Below are 14393 nucleotides of genomic sequence, written 5' to 3'. Positions count from 1 at the left end.
CACACCTGTAAACACTGAACAGCAACTGAATAGCTTGCAGTTTAGGAACACCTTAAAGAACATCTATCTATTAAGTTTTCGTAGTTAATTTTAATATTTTATATTTTCAAACCTATAGAAATGTATATAGCATCCGAGCAGCGGTTTGCAAAGGGAACTTAGCCTTCAGATAAAAGTTAAGAGTATTGTAACCTTATTAATATTATATCATTGTCTTCCCAGTTCACCTTGAGTTATTTCTGTTGTAAAACAAACCAAGCGTAAGGATTATTATTATCATTCTATCTTTGAAATACTCAAAATCTTTCACTCAAAAACTTCAAAATGCAGACAACATCTTTTTCGTAAAACAAGAAATAACGTTTTGCTAACAAAATTGCATTACATTTTGCTTAAATTAATTAATTTATTATTTTTAATTGTCAAACCGAAACTGCAATTTTCTTTTTTCTTGGCGTTTGCTATATTTTATTCATGTTGGAGACAAGGCGAGTACGTTTGATGTTTCTATGGATACAAGCTGCACAAGGCTGTACGAGGCGGGGTTTATTTTCCCTATCTCCTGTCCCTTCTCAACTGGTAAATGAAGATAAAGACTTTCACAAATTTCATTGTCACCAGCTCCTGACACGCTGTGACCTGACACCAGCGCAGACGTGCCGCTTTGAAACCATGGCGGAAAATGACAAAGTCCAAAACGTAAGTACATTTAATTGAAATTGTTCTAAAATTAATTGTGAAGGGAAACTGACTAACAATAAAATATAATGATCGCATACAAAGGAAGTTGGATTAAATTAGAAACGCTGATAAATTGAAATTCTGGTTTCTGCTTTCAGTCACTATTTTAATAACAAGTGGCTTAGGTTCCAAACTCGCCTTGGGCAGTACAGTAGTTTACTGCTATAGTGCAGTCGTCGATTCAGTACCTTAATTCGTATATGCTAACATATTGTAACACTAAATAGTTTTAAAACATATTGAAACGAATATCAATTCACGAAGGAAAAATGTATTACAAAAACGTTCCTAACATAGTTAAATGTAATGCATCGGTTAAGCACTTCTTTTCCAGCTGTAGATGAATAGAGTATAAGCAATCATCTTCGAATAATATTCACTGGCAACATGTTTAAAATAATCAAAAAATAATGTAACGCAACGGGGGCTCAGGCAGGCGCCCTTGCCGCATCTGGTCGGCCCCATCCCGACTGGAGGCTCGAACCCGGGACTTCCGCGTCTCTCTGCAGCGACCTAGCCCCGTGAGCTAAAGAGAGATTTCTCCACAGCCCAGTAGCTGTGGTCCTGCTATCACAGGGAAGGGCGGTGACGTCACCCGCTCTGGTACGCCGGCTCTTACACACAGTGCTTGTCGGCCGTAAGCGTTACAATAACTAGCCCTTAAACGTAAAAGCTTATAATAACATTTTCTACCCTTAATTATTTGTTAATAGTATGTAGTGCTGCATGACATTCTGATTCCTTTGTTTTTCTCAGGATGGTGTGTATGTTGGCGAAATTAAAGGAGGTCTGAAGCCCTCGATGAGACTGATAGTAATGGGAATTGTGAACCAGCAGCCGAAAAGGTGCGTCAGACTAACACTGCTGTCCATACCTGTGCAGCGCTTACTGTAGGAAAGGCTCAGGTTTTGTGTCTCAGGGTGTTTTAACAACTTAGGCTGACATTTGCAGTGTTTGATTGTACAAGAAAAATAGCAAAATATTTTTTTCTAATAAAAATAAGCACATGCGTTTTAATTTTCATGCAAGGTAATTTTATTAGCTTGTATTTTTGTATATGTATCTTCAGCCCAGTTGCTGACCGTATCCTCTTCCGCCACTAGTATATGAAGCATAGTAGTCATCTGTAATAACTTTTTCCATGAGCTAGCCATCTGACCTTTAACCATTTGCAAAGAGAAAATTCCTCCATCACTCCAACTTCTTATTTTTTCCAACACTGCAAAAAATGGTAAATGTATTGTGTACCACCTTTGCTTACTGCCCTGTCTTTCTCACACCTGAAGAAGGCCACACGGCTGAAACATTGTGTTTTCTTCCTTCTCTTTTCAGCATGGAATAAACCTATTATTTGTTTTATTGTATATGATGCTAATAATATAATTAATTTTGTTCTTCAGAAGAATCTCAAAGTACATTTCAGATAGTAGGAACTTCCTAATCCACCATTGAAGCACAGTACCTTCTTGGGTTGCCTATGGCAGCTTGTTTGTGCGAGCAACTCTCTATACAGTGCCATATGAAAAAGGGAATAATTTTTACATGAGTAGCTTGGCTCTATAAAGACCTTCATAAAGTTCTATGCAGACAGAACTGAGAAATCTTTTTTGTCAACAGTAACATTTTGTTGACATCACTTATTTGACAATGTAGGAAAACAATAAAAAGGCAGAACAAAATGTAGAACATACAGTTAAAAGTGTAGAATCTGAATCATGGGATGTTAGATTAAAATTCTATAATGAATAACTAATGCTTTGTTTAGAATGTTGTATACCTCATTACAGAAAATATATTACTGCTATGGCAACAATCAAAATGCATAACAGGACTTAAAGGAATGTCCAATTCTGAAAAGCTGCTGAAATTGACTTTTTTAGTCTTGAACAGATAGGATTATTACAGGACCAGATGTATTCAAATTACTCACAGGCATTGACAAAGTCAATGCAATGGATGTCTTCAGGATCAACAGGGGATACAAAGTGAAGCAACGTGGAAGTACATTTAAAAATTAGAACGGGGGCTCTTCTTTACACAAAGGATGGTGGTTGTATAGAACAGTGGTTCTCAAACTATGGTACGCATACCACTCGTGGTACGTGGAGCGCTGCCAGGTGGTACGCCATATGACCCTGGAAGTTTGTTGTTTGCACTGAAAAATCGGGACGGGTTTTCATATTTTCTATTTTAATAGGTGTCGAATACGTAGCCTACGTACCACGATACAACACACGCTAATACTTGAGAGGACACAAGAGCTACTATGTAATTCTATACCATTCTATAGGAATGCATGCTACAAACGTAAGTGACCAATTGTATTTAAAAAAACTTATCTCCAGCAACTAGGGAGGTAGGAGAATGTGCGTGATTTTGGAACACCACCAATCTTGTAAGCACAGGAAAGCATAGAAATGCGTGCTACGAACTTAAGTGACCAATTGTATTTAAAAAAAGTTATCTCCAGCAAATAGGGAGGTAGGAGAATGTGCGTGATTTTGGAACAATGCCAATGTTGTAAACACATAGAAATGCGTGATACAAACGCTGGCAATCTTGTGAGCACAGGAAAGCGTGATAAATATTTAAGATATATTTAAGAATTGTTCTAGGTTAATTTGAGAAAAAACACTGAGCATCTCTGTGTTTCGCTCCGATGTGCATGAAATAAAAACTTCTTTTAACTTCTGAGATGGACTCCTGAAACGGAAACAGGGAAAAATGCAAGCTTGCGAATTGCCAAAGCAGGTAAGCTCCACACTATTTTTGAAGAACCTTATTTACCGTTGGCAAAAGAGCGGACATTATGTGTAGAGAAAAAGCTGCTAAAAAGCTCAACCTGCTGCCCCCTCTGAAAGACACAGTCACTCATAGAATTATTGATATGGCGGATTATATCAGAAGTACGCCAATAGAGCATGTTAAGATGAGCAAATGCTTTTCACTGCAATTAGATGAGTCTGTAGTCGATTTGGCCAATTTGCTCGTTTACGTTAGATACGAGTTTGAGGGTACATCCCATGAGGACGTTCTGTTCTGTAAGCCACTACCAACTACAGGACTACAGGAGAGCACATAGTTCAGCTTCTGAATGAATTTATCGAAGAGAATGGCATCGACTGGGTAAAATGCATCGGAGTTTGTACAGACGGTGTTAGAGCAATGACAAGCCGACACAGCGGTGTAGTTGCACGAATTAGAGAAGTTGCTCCAAAAATGAATGGACGCATTTGCACCATCCACTGCGAGACCTTTGCCATCAAGAAAATGCCTGATGATTTAAAATCTGTTAGACTCTGTTATGAATTGTATCAAGGCTCGAAAAATGAATTCACATCTGTTTTGCTTGACTAAACAGGCTCACCCCTCTCACTTAAATGGTGCTTTTTTATTGTTTATTTTTAATTGTTGTTGTTCCTGTGTTTTAAGGCCTTTAAAGGTGCTATATCAAATAAAGTTTATTATTATAATATTTATTATGTGTGTATGTGAATGTGTGTGCACACGTGCGCTCATGTTGGTCATTGAGAATTTCTTGGGTCCCTATGAGAAGATGACTTGTAGGTGGTACTTGGATGCTTTGGTTTGATCAAGGTTGGTACTTGGTCCAAAAAGTTTGAGAACCACTGTTATAGAACAACCTGCCAAGCCATATTGTTGAAGTTGAAGTCAGGATCCTGGCGTTCTTGAGTAAACAGTTGGATGAGATCCTTGGATCAGTTATTTACTATCAAATCAGCTTAATTGGGGTAATGGCCTCCTCTTGTTTGTAAGATTCTTATTTTCACTATGATAAAATCCTGCCTATTATTAACTTGCCAAATGAAGGGCCTAGAAAGGTGTGGCAATGGATTACTGTAGGTTACTAAGATGCTTCATTGAGTATAAAGAAGAGATTACATTAGTTAAATATTTAAATTATATGAAATATATTGTATTGTACAGTATGTGGGAAAACATCAAATCACATAAAGGCTGCTTGCAAATGCACAAGATTGTAATCAGCCTTTAATAATGCAGTGGAATGAAGAGGATTATTTACATTACAGAAAAAATGCCAACTTACAAGTAAGGAATATGACTGAGTTGTAGTAGGATCAAAGACCTACAACATATAAACAGTGTTTGATGTTTGTTCATACTTCATTTTCCCAGCATGGTGTTGAAGAGGGTTTCTCAGGCATTGTAGGGATGGGTCAAAGCCTGTAACCATAAAGCCCAGATGGACAATATGTATTCTTTCTTATGTTCTTATCTACCCAGTCGAGAATTGTGATGAAATATTGGGTTTGGAACTGATGATTGGTTAGTGGCTTTATACATTTTAGTATAGTCCCGGCTTCTGTACTTTATGGTAACTTCTCTATTCTGTTGTCCCAAGGACCTCTTTAATTAGCAAAGTTTCTGTTACATAGTGAGATGAATTTACCCCCAGCTTTAATGTGTGGCATTTTGCCATCAGTGTATAAAGATGAAATCAAGATATATAAATAATTCTCATCAGTTTTCTGATAGAGTCAAAGAAGGCTATAATCTTATAAGTTTTATAGATCCTCATAAGTACAAACAATGGTTACAAAGGACAAAAGGGCATTCAGGCTGTCTTAGTTGTCTCCTCTAAAAGCATAATTTGATTTTGTGAAGAATACCAGTAAATAAGCGTTCATAACTACTAGTCAGTTAATAAAGATAATATTTTGGTAATGTTCAGTGCTATATTAACTAGTTCTGAATTTCTGTTGGTATTCCTTTTAATATCTAAATCATTATTTGCTAAAATCCTAAAATATTAATTTTCTCCAAATTAACCAGATCAATTATGTGATTATGTTACCTAGAATTCAAACTAAATTCTCTAAATGTACCAAATTCTGATTTTACTGCTGAAAATTAAATTGTAATTGTGTTTTAATGTGAAATGCAAAAGCATTAGATTGTGTTGTCAAAGCACTGATCTGTTCTCTAGTTGGAAATTACAAGTACAGTAACTGTACTTGATGGCACATTTTTGATAGCCAGAGGCTTCTAACTTGTATCCAATTGATGCCTGCTGTCAAACACTGCCTTTGTGATTTGTTCTATCAGTTAAGATTCAACCCAGAGCATAGGTAAAAAGCAGTAATGCCATTGTCATTGTAGGTTAGGGGCTTAACTAGGGGCCTAATCAACTCAGGTCAGTATCAGGTAGATACTGTGCACAGCGTCTTTATTTTACAGCTGCTCTCCTCTGCACAGGAATGCTCTTCACTTGCCCCACAGCCACTGGTGATTAATGCTCACCAACCCTATAGATTCTAATTAAACAATTCCTCATTATGACATTCCAGCATCCAGTGATAACCCACTTTATGGTTTGTGCTGCAGCTGAGGGTCCTCTCCACTTAGAACCTCCTGAACAGATCACTACTGCTCCATCACCCCTTCAGGTTCTAAAGCAAGCACAGCCCAGCTTCCTGTGAACACATCGGCTTTGCACTTCACTGATCAGCAGCAAGAATAAAAATTAGATAATTCACTAATTTATTTTGTTGGTTTTCTTTACTCATGTTGCAAATTTGTGTTAATATGAAGTAAATTATATATGACCCTAATTTGCACATTAACACTTCACATTCACATACTGCTGTCTTGGACTGACAGGTGACAGGACCTAGAACAGCTGCTTAGTGCTGCTTATTACAACATACAAGTCTGAGCAAAAAAGGAAGAAATCTTAACTAACAGAAGGTGAATATCATCTTTCATCTGTATTCAATAAAAAATACCAATAGTAATAAGCATAGCTGCAAGCAGTAGTCACCAATGGTTTTGCATAGATCTTTGAGGTTAATGGCCACTGATAATGTAAATTTTTGTTAGAGGACATGTGGATTCCTATATGTCTTCCATAATACTGTTACACATGGGGTAACAAATACCAGGAAACGACCGAGCGGATAAACCAAGTAAATAAAATAAATTATCATAACCCCCAACAAAACTTTGTAACACAAAGTCAAGTCTTGTGTAATCTGGGGAAAGTTTAGTTCTATTGACCAAGTTTATTCAGGGAAAACATTACTTGATTGTTTTTTGACATCCAATATGGCCACCAATTGTAATTGTAATATCATAACTTTGACAGACTTGCTAGAAGCCTCTACAGTCCTGCCATATATCATGAGTTTTCTTTTGGATTGGATTTCTTAGCTATTTGAAGGGAACAATGGAAAAATAAAATAACAGTTGAAAAACTGTGAGGTTCCAGCTACTGTGTTGATTGGATTGGATTAATAAATTAATATTGACAGTAAGTATATTCAACATACAAAATATTGTTTCATATTACATCATCCATCTATTTTCTAACTGCTTCATCCACTTTAGGGATGTAGGGGAGGTGTAATCTATCCAAGCAAGCAATGAGCACAAGGCCGGATACACCCTGGATGGGACGCTAATCCATCACAGGACACACAAACATGCACACACTCACACCGTGGTCAGTTTTCCAGAAGCCAATTAACCAGTATATCTTCGGACTGTGAGAGGAAACCAGAACACCTGGAGGAAACCGATGCAAACACGGGGAGAACATACAAATCCAGTCAGCACTCTGGGAATTGAAAGCAGGGCCCCAAGCTCACAATGCGAACCAATGCACTACTGTACTGCTCTAATTTAATTATGTATTATTGCTTTATACTTTGGTATTTGGAGGTTTATACTCCTAACATATACCATTTTTTGTATCTAGTCTGACCCAAATACAGTAGATTCAGAATCTTGGTTGTTCTATCTTACATTCCTAAACCTGAAAACTAATTTTGATATATTGTGCTACATCTCCCCCTCTTCTGTCTTTCCTGTCTCTCTGAAACAGAATGTATTCGCTAATGTTCCATTTATCTCCATCATTTACAGTTAGGCATGTTTCTGTGATTCCAGTAGCATCATAATTGCCTACTAACATGGTAACTTCTATGTCATCTAATGTGTTTTTGATACACCTATCATTTAGAACTTAATTACCTTAATTACATCTTTTGTTTTGCTTTTGCCTTTGGTTTTCCCTTTTTTTGTTCCCCATGCAACTTCCAAAATGGTCATGTGTAGTGGGGGACAGAATCTATCATTCTTAGTTCAACCTTGCATTAAATTGTCCCTGTGGGGTTTTCCTCCTTTACCACATCTTTTTCAGGGCCCCTCAAACACCTTGTGCTCCATTTATCTAAAATGCTTGGGAGACAAATTATTTTTATCTGGGGGCCACTTCATTGCAGTCCCCAAATGGCTCCCTTGCATTAAGTACAGTTTTAGAGAAATCTCACCATCCCACAACATATCAAGGTTTGGAAGTGCTGCAGATAACATCTGTCCTAGTTGTTTTTTTGTCTGTAAAAATCAGTAAAAATGTATCTGGGACTTCTAATAGATTTGTTACATTGTTTACTCTGTGGCTGTGGTGCTCCTGACTATGTGTTACAACAAAGAGGCTTTCATGATTTCCCTCATAAAAATGCTGCTCTTCATTTTTCTAAAAGTAAAATTAAAACTGCAGGTAAACAGATCCACTATAAATGCTGTTATAGCAGAATCAGAATTGTAATACACTACGCTACACTAGAATCTGGGTCTGTGTGCCTGCACTGCTGTGCTGTAATACACTAATTACGGTGTCTGTCCATCTACTTAGCTTTCTACCCTACACTAGCAACTTGGACTGTGTATCCATGTCTGTGTACTGTGTACTATGCAAAACCATTGGTGTACTGTCACTGACAGCTGTATCTGTGTGTCCGTAGTATTGCCGTGGCTTTGGCCTGTCATCCTCAGGACCCAGACACAGATGTGGGGCTGCAAGTCACTGTCTGCTTCCATGATCGTGCCATTCTACGGAATGCTAAGGTCTCGGGAGAGTGGGGAGTTATGGAGAAGAACATCCCTTACTTCCCCTTTGCCGCAGGGGAAGCTTTCAAGGTAACAGGGTTACACATACTGTATTTCTATAGATTTCACAGGAGTCGTTTTTCATTTCTACAGCAGCTTTGCTTTTTCTCACTTATGGCAGAGAAAAGCGCTTTGTGTACATGTAATAAAATGTGAATGATTTTTCATTACAAATCATCTTCCTACAACTGAGAAACTAGCACAATAAGACACACAAAGCGATCCATTTGTGTTCGACTGAGAGTCATTTCATATCATCAATTATTTCATTGTTACACTATGGTAAATTGTCTTATTCTGTTTCATTTATACAGTAAAGTGAAAACCTAGATCAACTGTACTCTGTTACTGCAGATCATTCTAGATCAGGGGTGCCCAACCAGTCGATCACGAGGCTGAACTTGGCTTTTTATTCGCGTTTTCGTCCCACCTTAAATGCTGCCTAAGTGCTGTTATGTCGCCTTTTGGCTGTAGATGGCTCTCTTCCGTCAGTACGAATCCGGATGGAATACCGTAGACATTCTCAGTGAAAGGGAATATCTAAATAGATATTGACTGTGTAAATTGTATTTTTGTATGGAATATATTTCAGAAAATAGCAAACCAATTTTAAAACTCATAATAATACACATACTCACAAACCTTTACTTGTTCCTTTTTAGCCTACGCATGCTGATGCAGCTACCCACCTGATATATAACATTCTTATAATCACAACTATGAATGTCCTCTGTGGACATTTTTTCCATGGTTATTTATTTTGCATTGGAGCATATTTTATGCCATACCGAAGTGACATAATCACTAAAAAAGGCAGTTTTTTTTTCAGAAAGTAAGACAATGACAAATCACTATGAATTGCAATTAGCCTGTCCTGATCTAGGTTTTCTAGATACAGAATGTCACAACTCAGAAATGCAAAAGTGAAGTGTCATAATTACAGATGTACATGAGTGATTTTGTCTCTTTTACCTTAGTGTCGGATTTTTCAGATGTTTTGGTAATGAGGAAGGAGGGACAAAGCAAATCAGCAGAAGGTGCTCTATTTTGTTGACTTTAAATCCTCACATGCCATGTTCAGAGGGTCATATTATAAAATGGTACAGTACATTTTATTGTACTTCATGATTTGCATATTCTGTTGCATTGTGTCTCACACCTCAGTATTAGATTTCTTAGATGTTTTTATAATCAGGAGGGAGGGCCATAGGATTACAGCAGAAAGTGCAATCACCTTTTCCCAATGCATTGTCTCATGCCATGTTCAGAGGGTCATATTTTAAAAACGGTACAGTCAAATTTCTTATATTTCAGGATTTTGACAGTCTGTTACATTGTCTCTCACACCTCGGCATCAGAATTTTGAGACGATTTTATAATCAAGAAGCAGTGCCTCAGAAATACAGCAGAAAGTGCTTTTCCCTTTTCCCAATGCATTCTCACTTGTCATGTTCAGAGTGTCACATTTAAAAAACAGTTAAGGATTAGTTTAAGTTTAGGATTTTGACAGTCTGTTACATTGTGTCTCACACCTGAGTGTCAGGATTTTGAGACATTTCTGTAATCAGGAGTAAGAGCCCTTGCAATATAGCAAAAAATGCAATCAATATTTGCCAATGTATTCTCTCATGCCATGTTCAGAGGGTTATATTTAAAAAATGGTACAGTAAATAAAATTTCCTGAAGTTCAGGATTTTGATAGTCTGTTGCACTGTCTGTCACATCTCAGTGCCAGAATTTTGAGATGTTTTTGTAACCAGGAGGTAGGTTCATATCAATAAGCAGGAACTGCAGTCACCCTTTGCTCATTCTCGGTTAACCATATATTCTCATATGCCATGTTCTAAATGTCCCATTTAAAACTGTTATTTTTAAATTTCTTGTAAAATGCAAGATTTTGAGACTTTTAATGATCAGAAGGCAAGGTCGTGGTAACTATGCAGAAAGTGCCAGTGAATTCACTGCCTTTGTCTCTGCCTTTGTCTTATGTACTCATTGTCTACCATGACGGTTTTTGTGTTATTGTGAGTTTTGAAAATTTGATTTCTTACAAAAATGCGATTTGGAGAGTCACTATTCACTTACATATTCCCCTTCACTAAGGATATGTACAGTAATCTATCCGGATTAGTACATTAAAAAAAAAAAACAGTAGAGAGCCATCTGCAGGAGAAAGGAGACATAACATCACAGCAGCAGCATTTAAAGTGGAACAAAAAATGCAAATAAGAAACTTAAAAAAAATAACTTTATTAAACGTATAGAATTTACAGATACAAATACAAGAGGATCTGAATCATGTACAAGAGGAAAAAAACGCAGCAGAAAAAAGCATTTAACTACCAGAGGTAATTAAGTAATGATGTGATCAAATTGTTTATTTTACATATATCATGTTTTCCTTGCTTTAATATTTCTCAATTATTTATAGAATTTAGTTTCAACATGTATGCGTTTCCTGTAAAAAATAAAACTCAGCACACAGTTTTTTACAAAACCAAAAAAAAACATTTTTCTTTTAACAACATTTCGAGTACCTCTGGCATTCATGAAAAAGACATACACAAGAACCAGAACTATAACAGTCCTTAATACTTAACTACACCATTCCAAACTAACACTAAATAAACACTAGTATATACTGCTATAACAAATAAAACCAAACATAATTATTAACTTAGCAGTCCCTGGGAGCGAATCTCCTTCCCGTCTACAAAGGCCCTCGCTCCCACAAAGTAGGCTCTCCTCCCCTTTCTGGTAGCTTCAACCTGGGGCCACAGCTGGTTCCTGGTGCTCCTGTCCGCGTGGGACAAGTCCTCTGCAAACCTCAGTTTGTTCTCATTCAAATACTCATTCCCCCTCGCCGCTCGCCACAGCATATCCCTCGCCATCCTCTTGGTGAACTGTATTATAATCGATCTGGGGCGCACTTCCCCAGACATGTTCGCTCTCCCAAGCCTGTGAACAGAGTCAGTGGCCGATATCACGTCCTCCTGGCCCGGCAGGGTCCTTTTACAGACACCCTTATAACCAAAGTTTAAACAACTAGTGTTAAGTCCTTATTTTTCTTTAGTAAAAAATAACATTCAGGTCATGAAAAACTCAAACAAAACTCCTCAACCACTAAAGTTTACCTCCCACCTGAACGCCATCTTGAACGCTCTGCAAATAAGAAACTGGCGAATAAGAAGCCAACTTCAGCCTCATCAGTCGATCGCGACCGACCAGTTCATCCTGGAGTGCTTGCCAGTCAATCTATCGCAAGAATGTTTGGCAAAAAATAAATGGGCTATTTGACTGTTTTTTTCCCAATAGCCTAAAAATTCATTCAGATCTGTGCATGTAATTTCAGACATTTTACTGACCTTGTGTGTGTTTAATCCTTGTCGAATGGGTTGTAAAAGTCTCTTCTCTGAGTGCTAGCTGACAATGAAAAAAAGACTAAAGGAGCTCCACAGAGTGTTGAGTGTGCTACCGAAGAACATTCTCTTGGTTATTACCGCACGAACCCCACATTCACTACAGCGTATAGTGGGGCGAAACAGACTGGCCGTGACAAATTCACCTGCAGTTGGATAAGTTTGAGTGCCTATTAGATAGTTGTAGTGTTTGAGTGAAAATAATGAAGCAAAGAGACCGAAACCTTACCGTTACCACAAGGAATGGGGGCATGATTATTTTTTTGTACTATCGCATTAAAATCTGCAATGCTAGAGTCTACGCGAAAAATTGAAATATATAACAGCATTTCAAAACTGCACACAAGATGTATGATGTGGACTTTCCCCACTAATAGTGAGTTACGGAAATAGAAAAGTGGAAAAATTAAAATCTCAACTGGCAGCAATTGGTTTTCATAAGGCCTAATAAAAGAGATGGAAAGCTGCAATCATTGCATCGTTCTGTGTGAGCCATTTCCTGGCTAAACACAAAAAGTAATTCAGGGATCAAGAAGTAATAAAGCGTTTGCTGAGACTGCAGACTTGCTGTTTGGAGATTTCAAAAACAAACGTTTGGCAAGGTTTAGACAGCTGTTGCCTGAAATCAACAAGTCAGTCTAAACATGGTGAATATGCCCAATTAGAGGATGACCAGTGGCTTCTGGATTTAGCATTCCTCACAGACATGACTGAATTGCTGTATAAGCTGGATTTGGAGCTGCAGGGACACAATAAAAACGTCATCGACATGATCAGCAGCGTCAACACATTAAAAAAAAATTACAAGTGTTCTCAATCTTCTCAGTGCCAATGCTCACATTAAGGTAAGATATTGTTTTTCTAAAATGCGGAACATTACTTGTTCACTGTAGCATGAGTCACTTGCTTTTATTTGCTGTCATTTTAGTGATGGGTTTCATCATTGTACTGATGTGCCCACAGTCTGTTTTTCCTATATCAGATCTTCAAATTCACACTGGTAGATCACACTGGACTGGCAAATGAAAAAGTAGATCTTACATTACATAAGGTTGGGCACTCCTGTTCTAGATTATTTGACCAATACACTCAGTTTGGGAAAGTAGTTATGCAGGGAGATAAGGGCTTTGTTAAACTGGAAAATGATTTACTTGGTATTGATTCACTGGATCTTGTGGATCTTTTTTAGGAAAGCTGCCAGTATTATCTCCAGAGATTTGATTCTTGGTCATTATGAAATGGGATGACAGGAGTCTTGTGAACTCTGGAGCTCTCTTTTGCCCCTCTCAGTGGAGGGCAGATTGGCTAATGGATAGCTGCATCCACTTCTGTAAACTGTGTTGTGCTACCCTGTCTTTCAGATGGAAATTCTCTGTGAGCACCAGCGGTTCCGCATCCTGGTGGATGGCCAGCCCCTGTGTGGCTTCTCTTACCGTGTCCAGCCTCTGGCCTCCCTCACTGCCTTACATGTCTCTGGAGATATGCAGCTCACAAAAGTAGCATAGTGCCACCACTTGGCTGTACGCAACCACAATGCAGCCCAACCAGCCAAGTAGCTTAAGTAACAGGGTCATATAGTTTAAGTACCTGAAAAGTAAATATTTTTATTATACTTAATACCTTGAATTTTATATGCCTTTTTATATTTTGTCACAAGGGACACCTTTAAGCTTTTATTTAAAGTAATACCTTTTTAAAATTTTTTATAATGTTTTAATGGGCATTTGTAATATCATTTCTATTATGACATGCTGAAGCCATGGACGCTTTTCCTGTAAGGTCATACTTCCTGGATCAGATATACTTATTTATCTGGTTGATGCTTTTCTCCAAATAAACTTGCATTTGCAACCATCTCAATGGAGATGTTTGGGTACGTTGCTGGAGAATGGGTACAATAGAGGTGTCTCAGAACCCTGATCACTGCCTCACACTTCTGCCCTCTCAGGTAGGAGTGTGCAAGACTGAAAGACCACAAGGAATGCCACATGCAGAAGCCAGAGGTCTGATGAAAGTTAAAATTATTCTTTATCTTGATGCAAAAATAAAACGTCTTTTGGACTTTTATGTGTACTATCAACTCTTTTGTTTCTGATGAAAATATTTCCATGGAAATTGTGAGTTTTTCTAGTTACAGTGACAGCCTTTGCATCATGTGGTTAGCTTTTGTTTGTTTTTGTGCAACATACAACAGGGACTAAGTTTAACAAATCAAATCATTTCCCACTATTGAACTCACAGCTGGGGAGGTCTTGAATTCAGCATTATTTTGACTTAAGTTCACACTGAGTACAAACAGTT

The 14393-nt window shown here is 37.7% G+C and overlaps 1 protein-coding gene across 1 annotated transcript; it reads left to right on the top strand.

Annotated features, from left to right (window-relative positions):
- Window positions 1–479: 479 nt before the first annotated feature.
- Window positions 480–14159, top strand: LOC102695591 (galectin-related protein B). The gene is made up of 4 exons (XM_006632718.3): window positions 480–699; window positions 1498–1586; window positions 8529–8703; window positions 13454–14159. Exons 1-4 carry the CDS (start codon window positions 502–504, stop codon window positions 13595–13597), a joined length of 606 nt encoding a protein of 201 aa, XP_006632781.3. The 5' UTR covers window positions 480–501; the 3' UTR covers window positions 13598–14159.
- Window positions 14160–14393: the final 234 nt, after the last annotated feature.

Source organism: Lepisosteus oculatus, chromosome 8 (genome assembly GCF_040954835.1).
Source record: "Lepisosteus oculatus isolate fLepOcu1 chromosome 8, fLepOcu1.hap2, whole genome shotgun sequence".
Classification (NCBI taxonomy): domain Eukaryota; kingdom Metazoa; phylum Chordata; class Actinopteri; order Semionotiformes; family Lepisosteidae; genus Lepisosteus; species Lepisosteus oculatus.
Note: the sequence above shows the minus strand (reverse complement) of the source record. Positions and strands in the feature narration are given on the sequence as shown.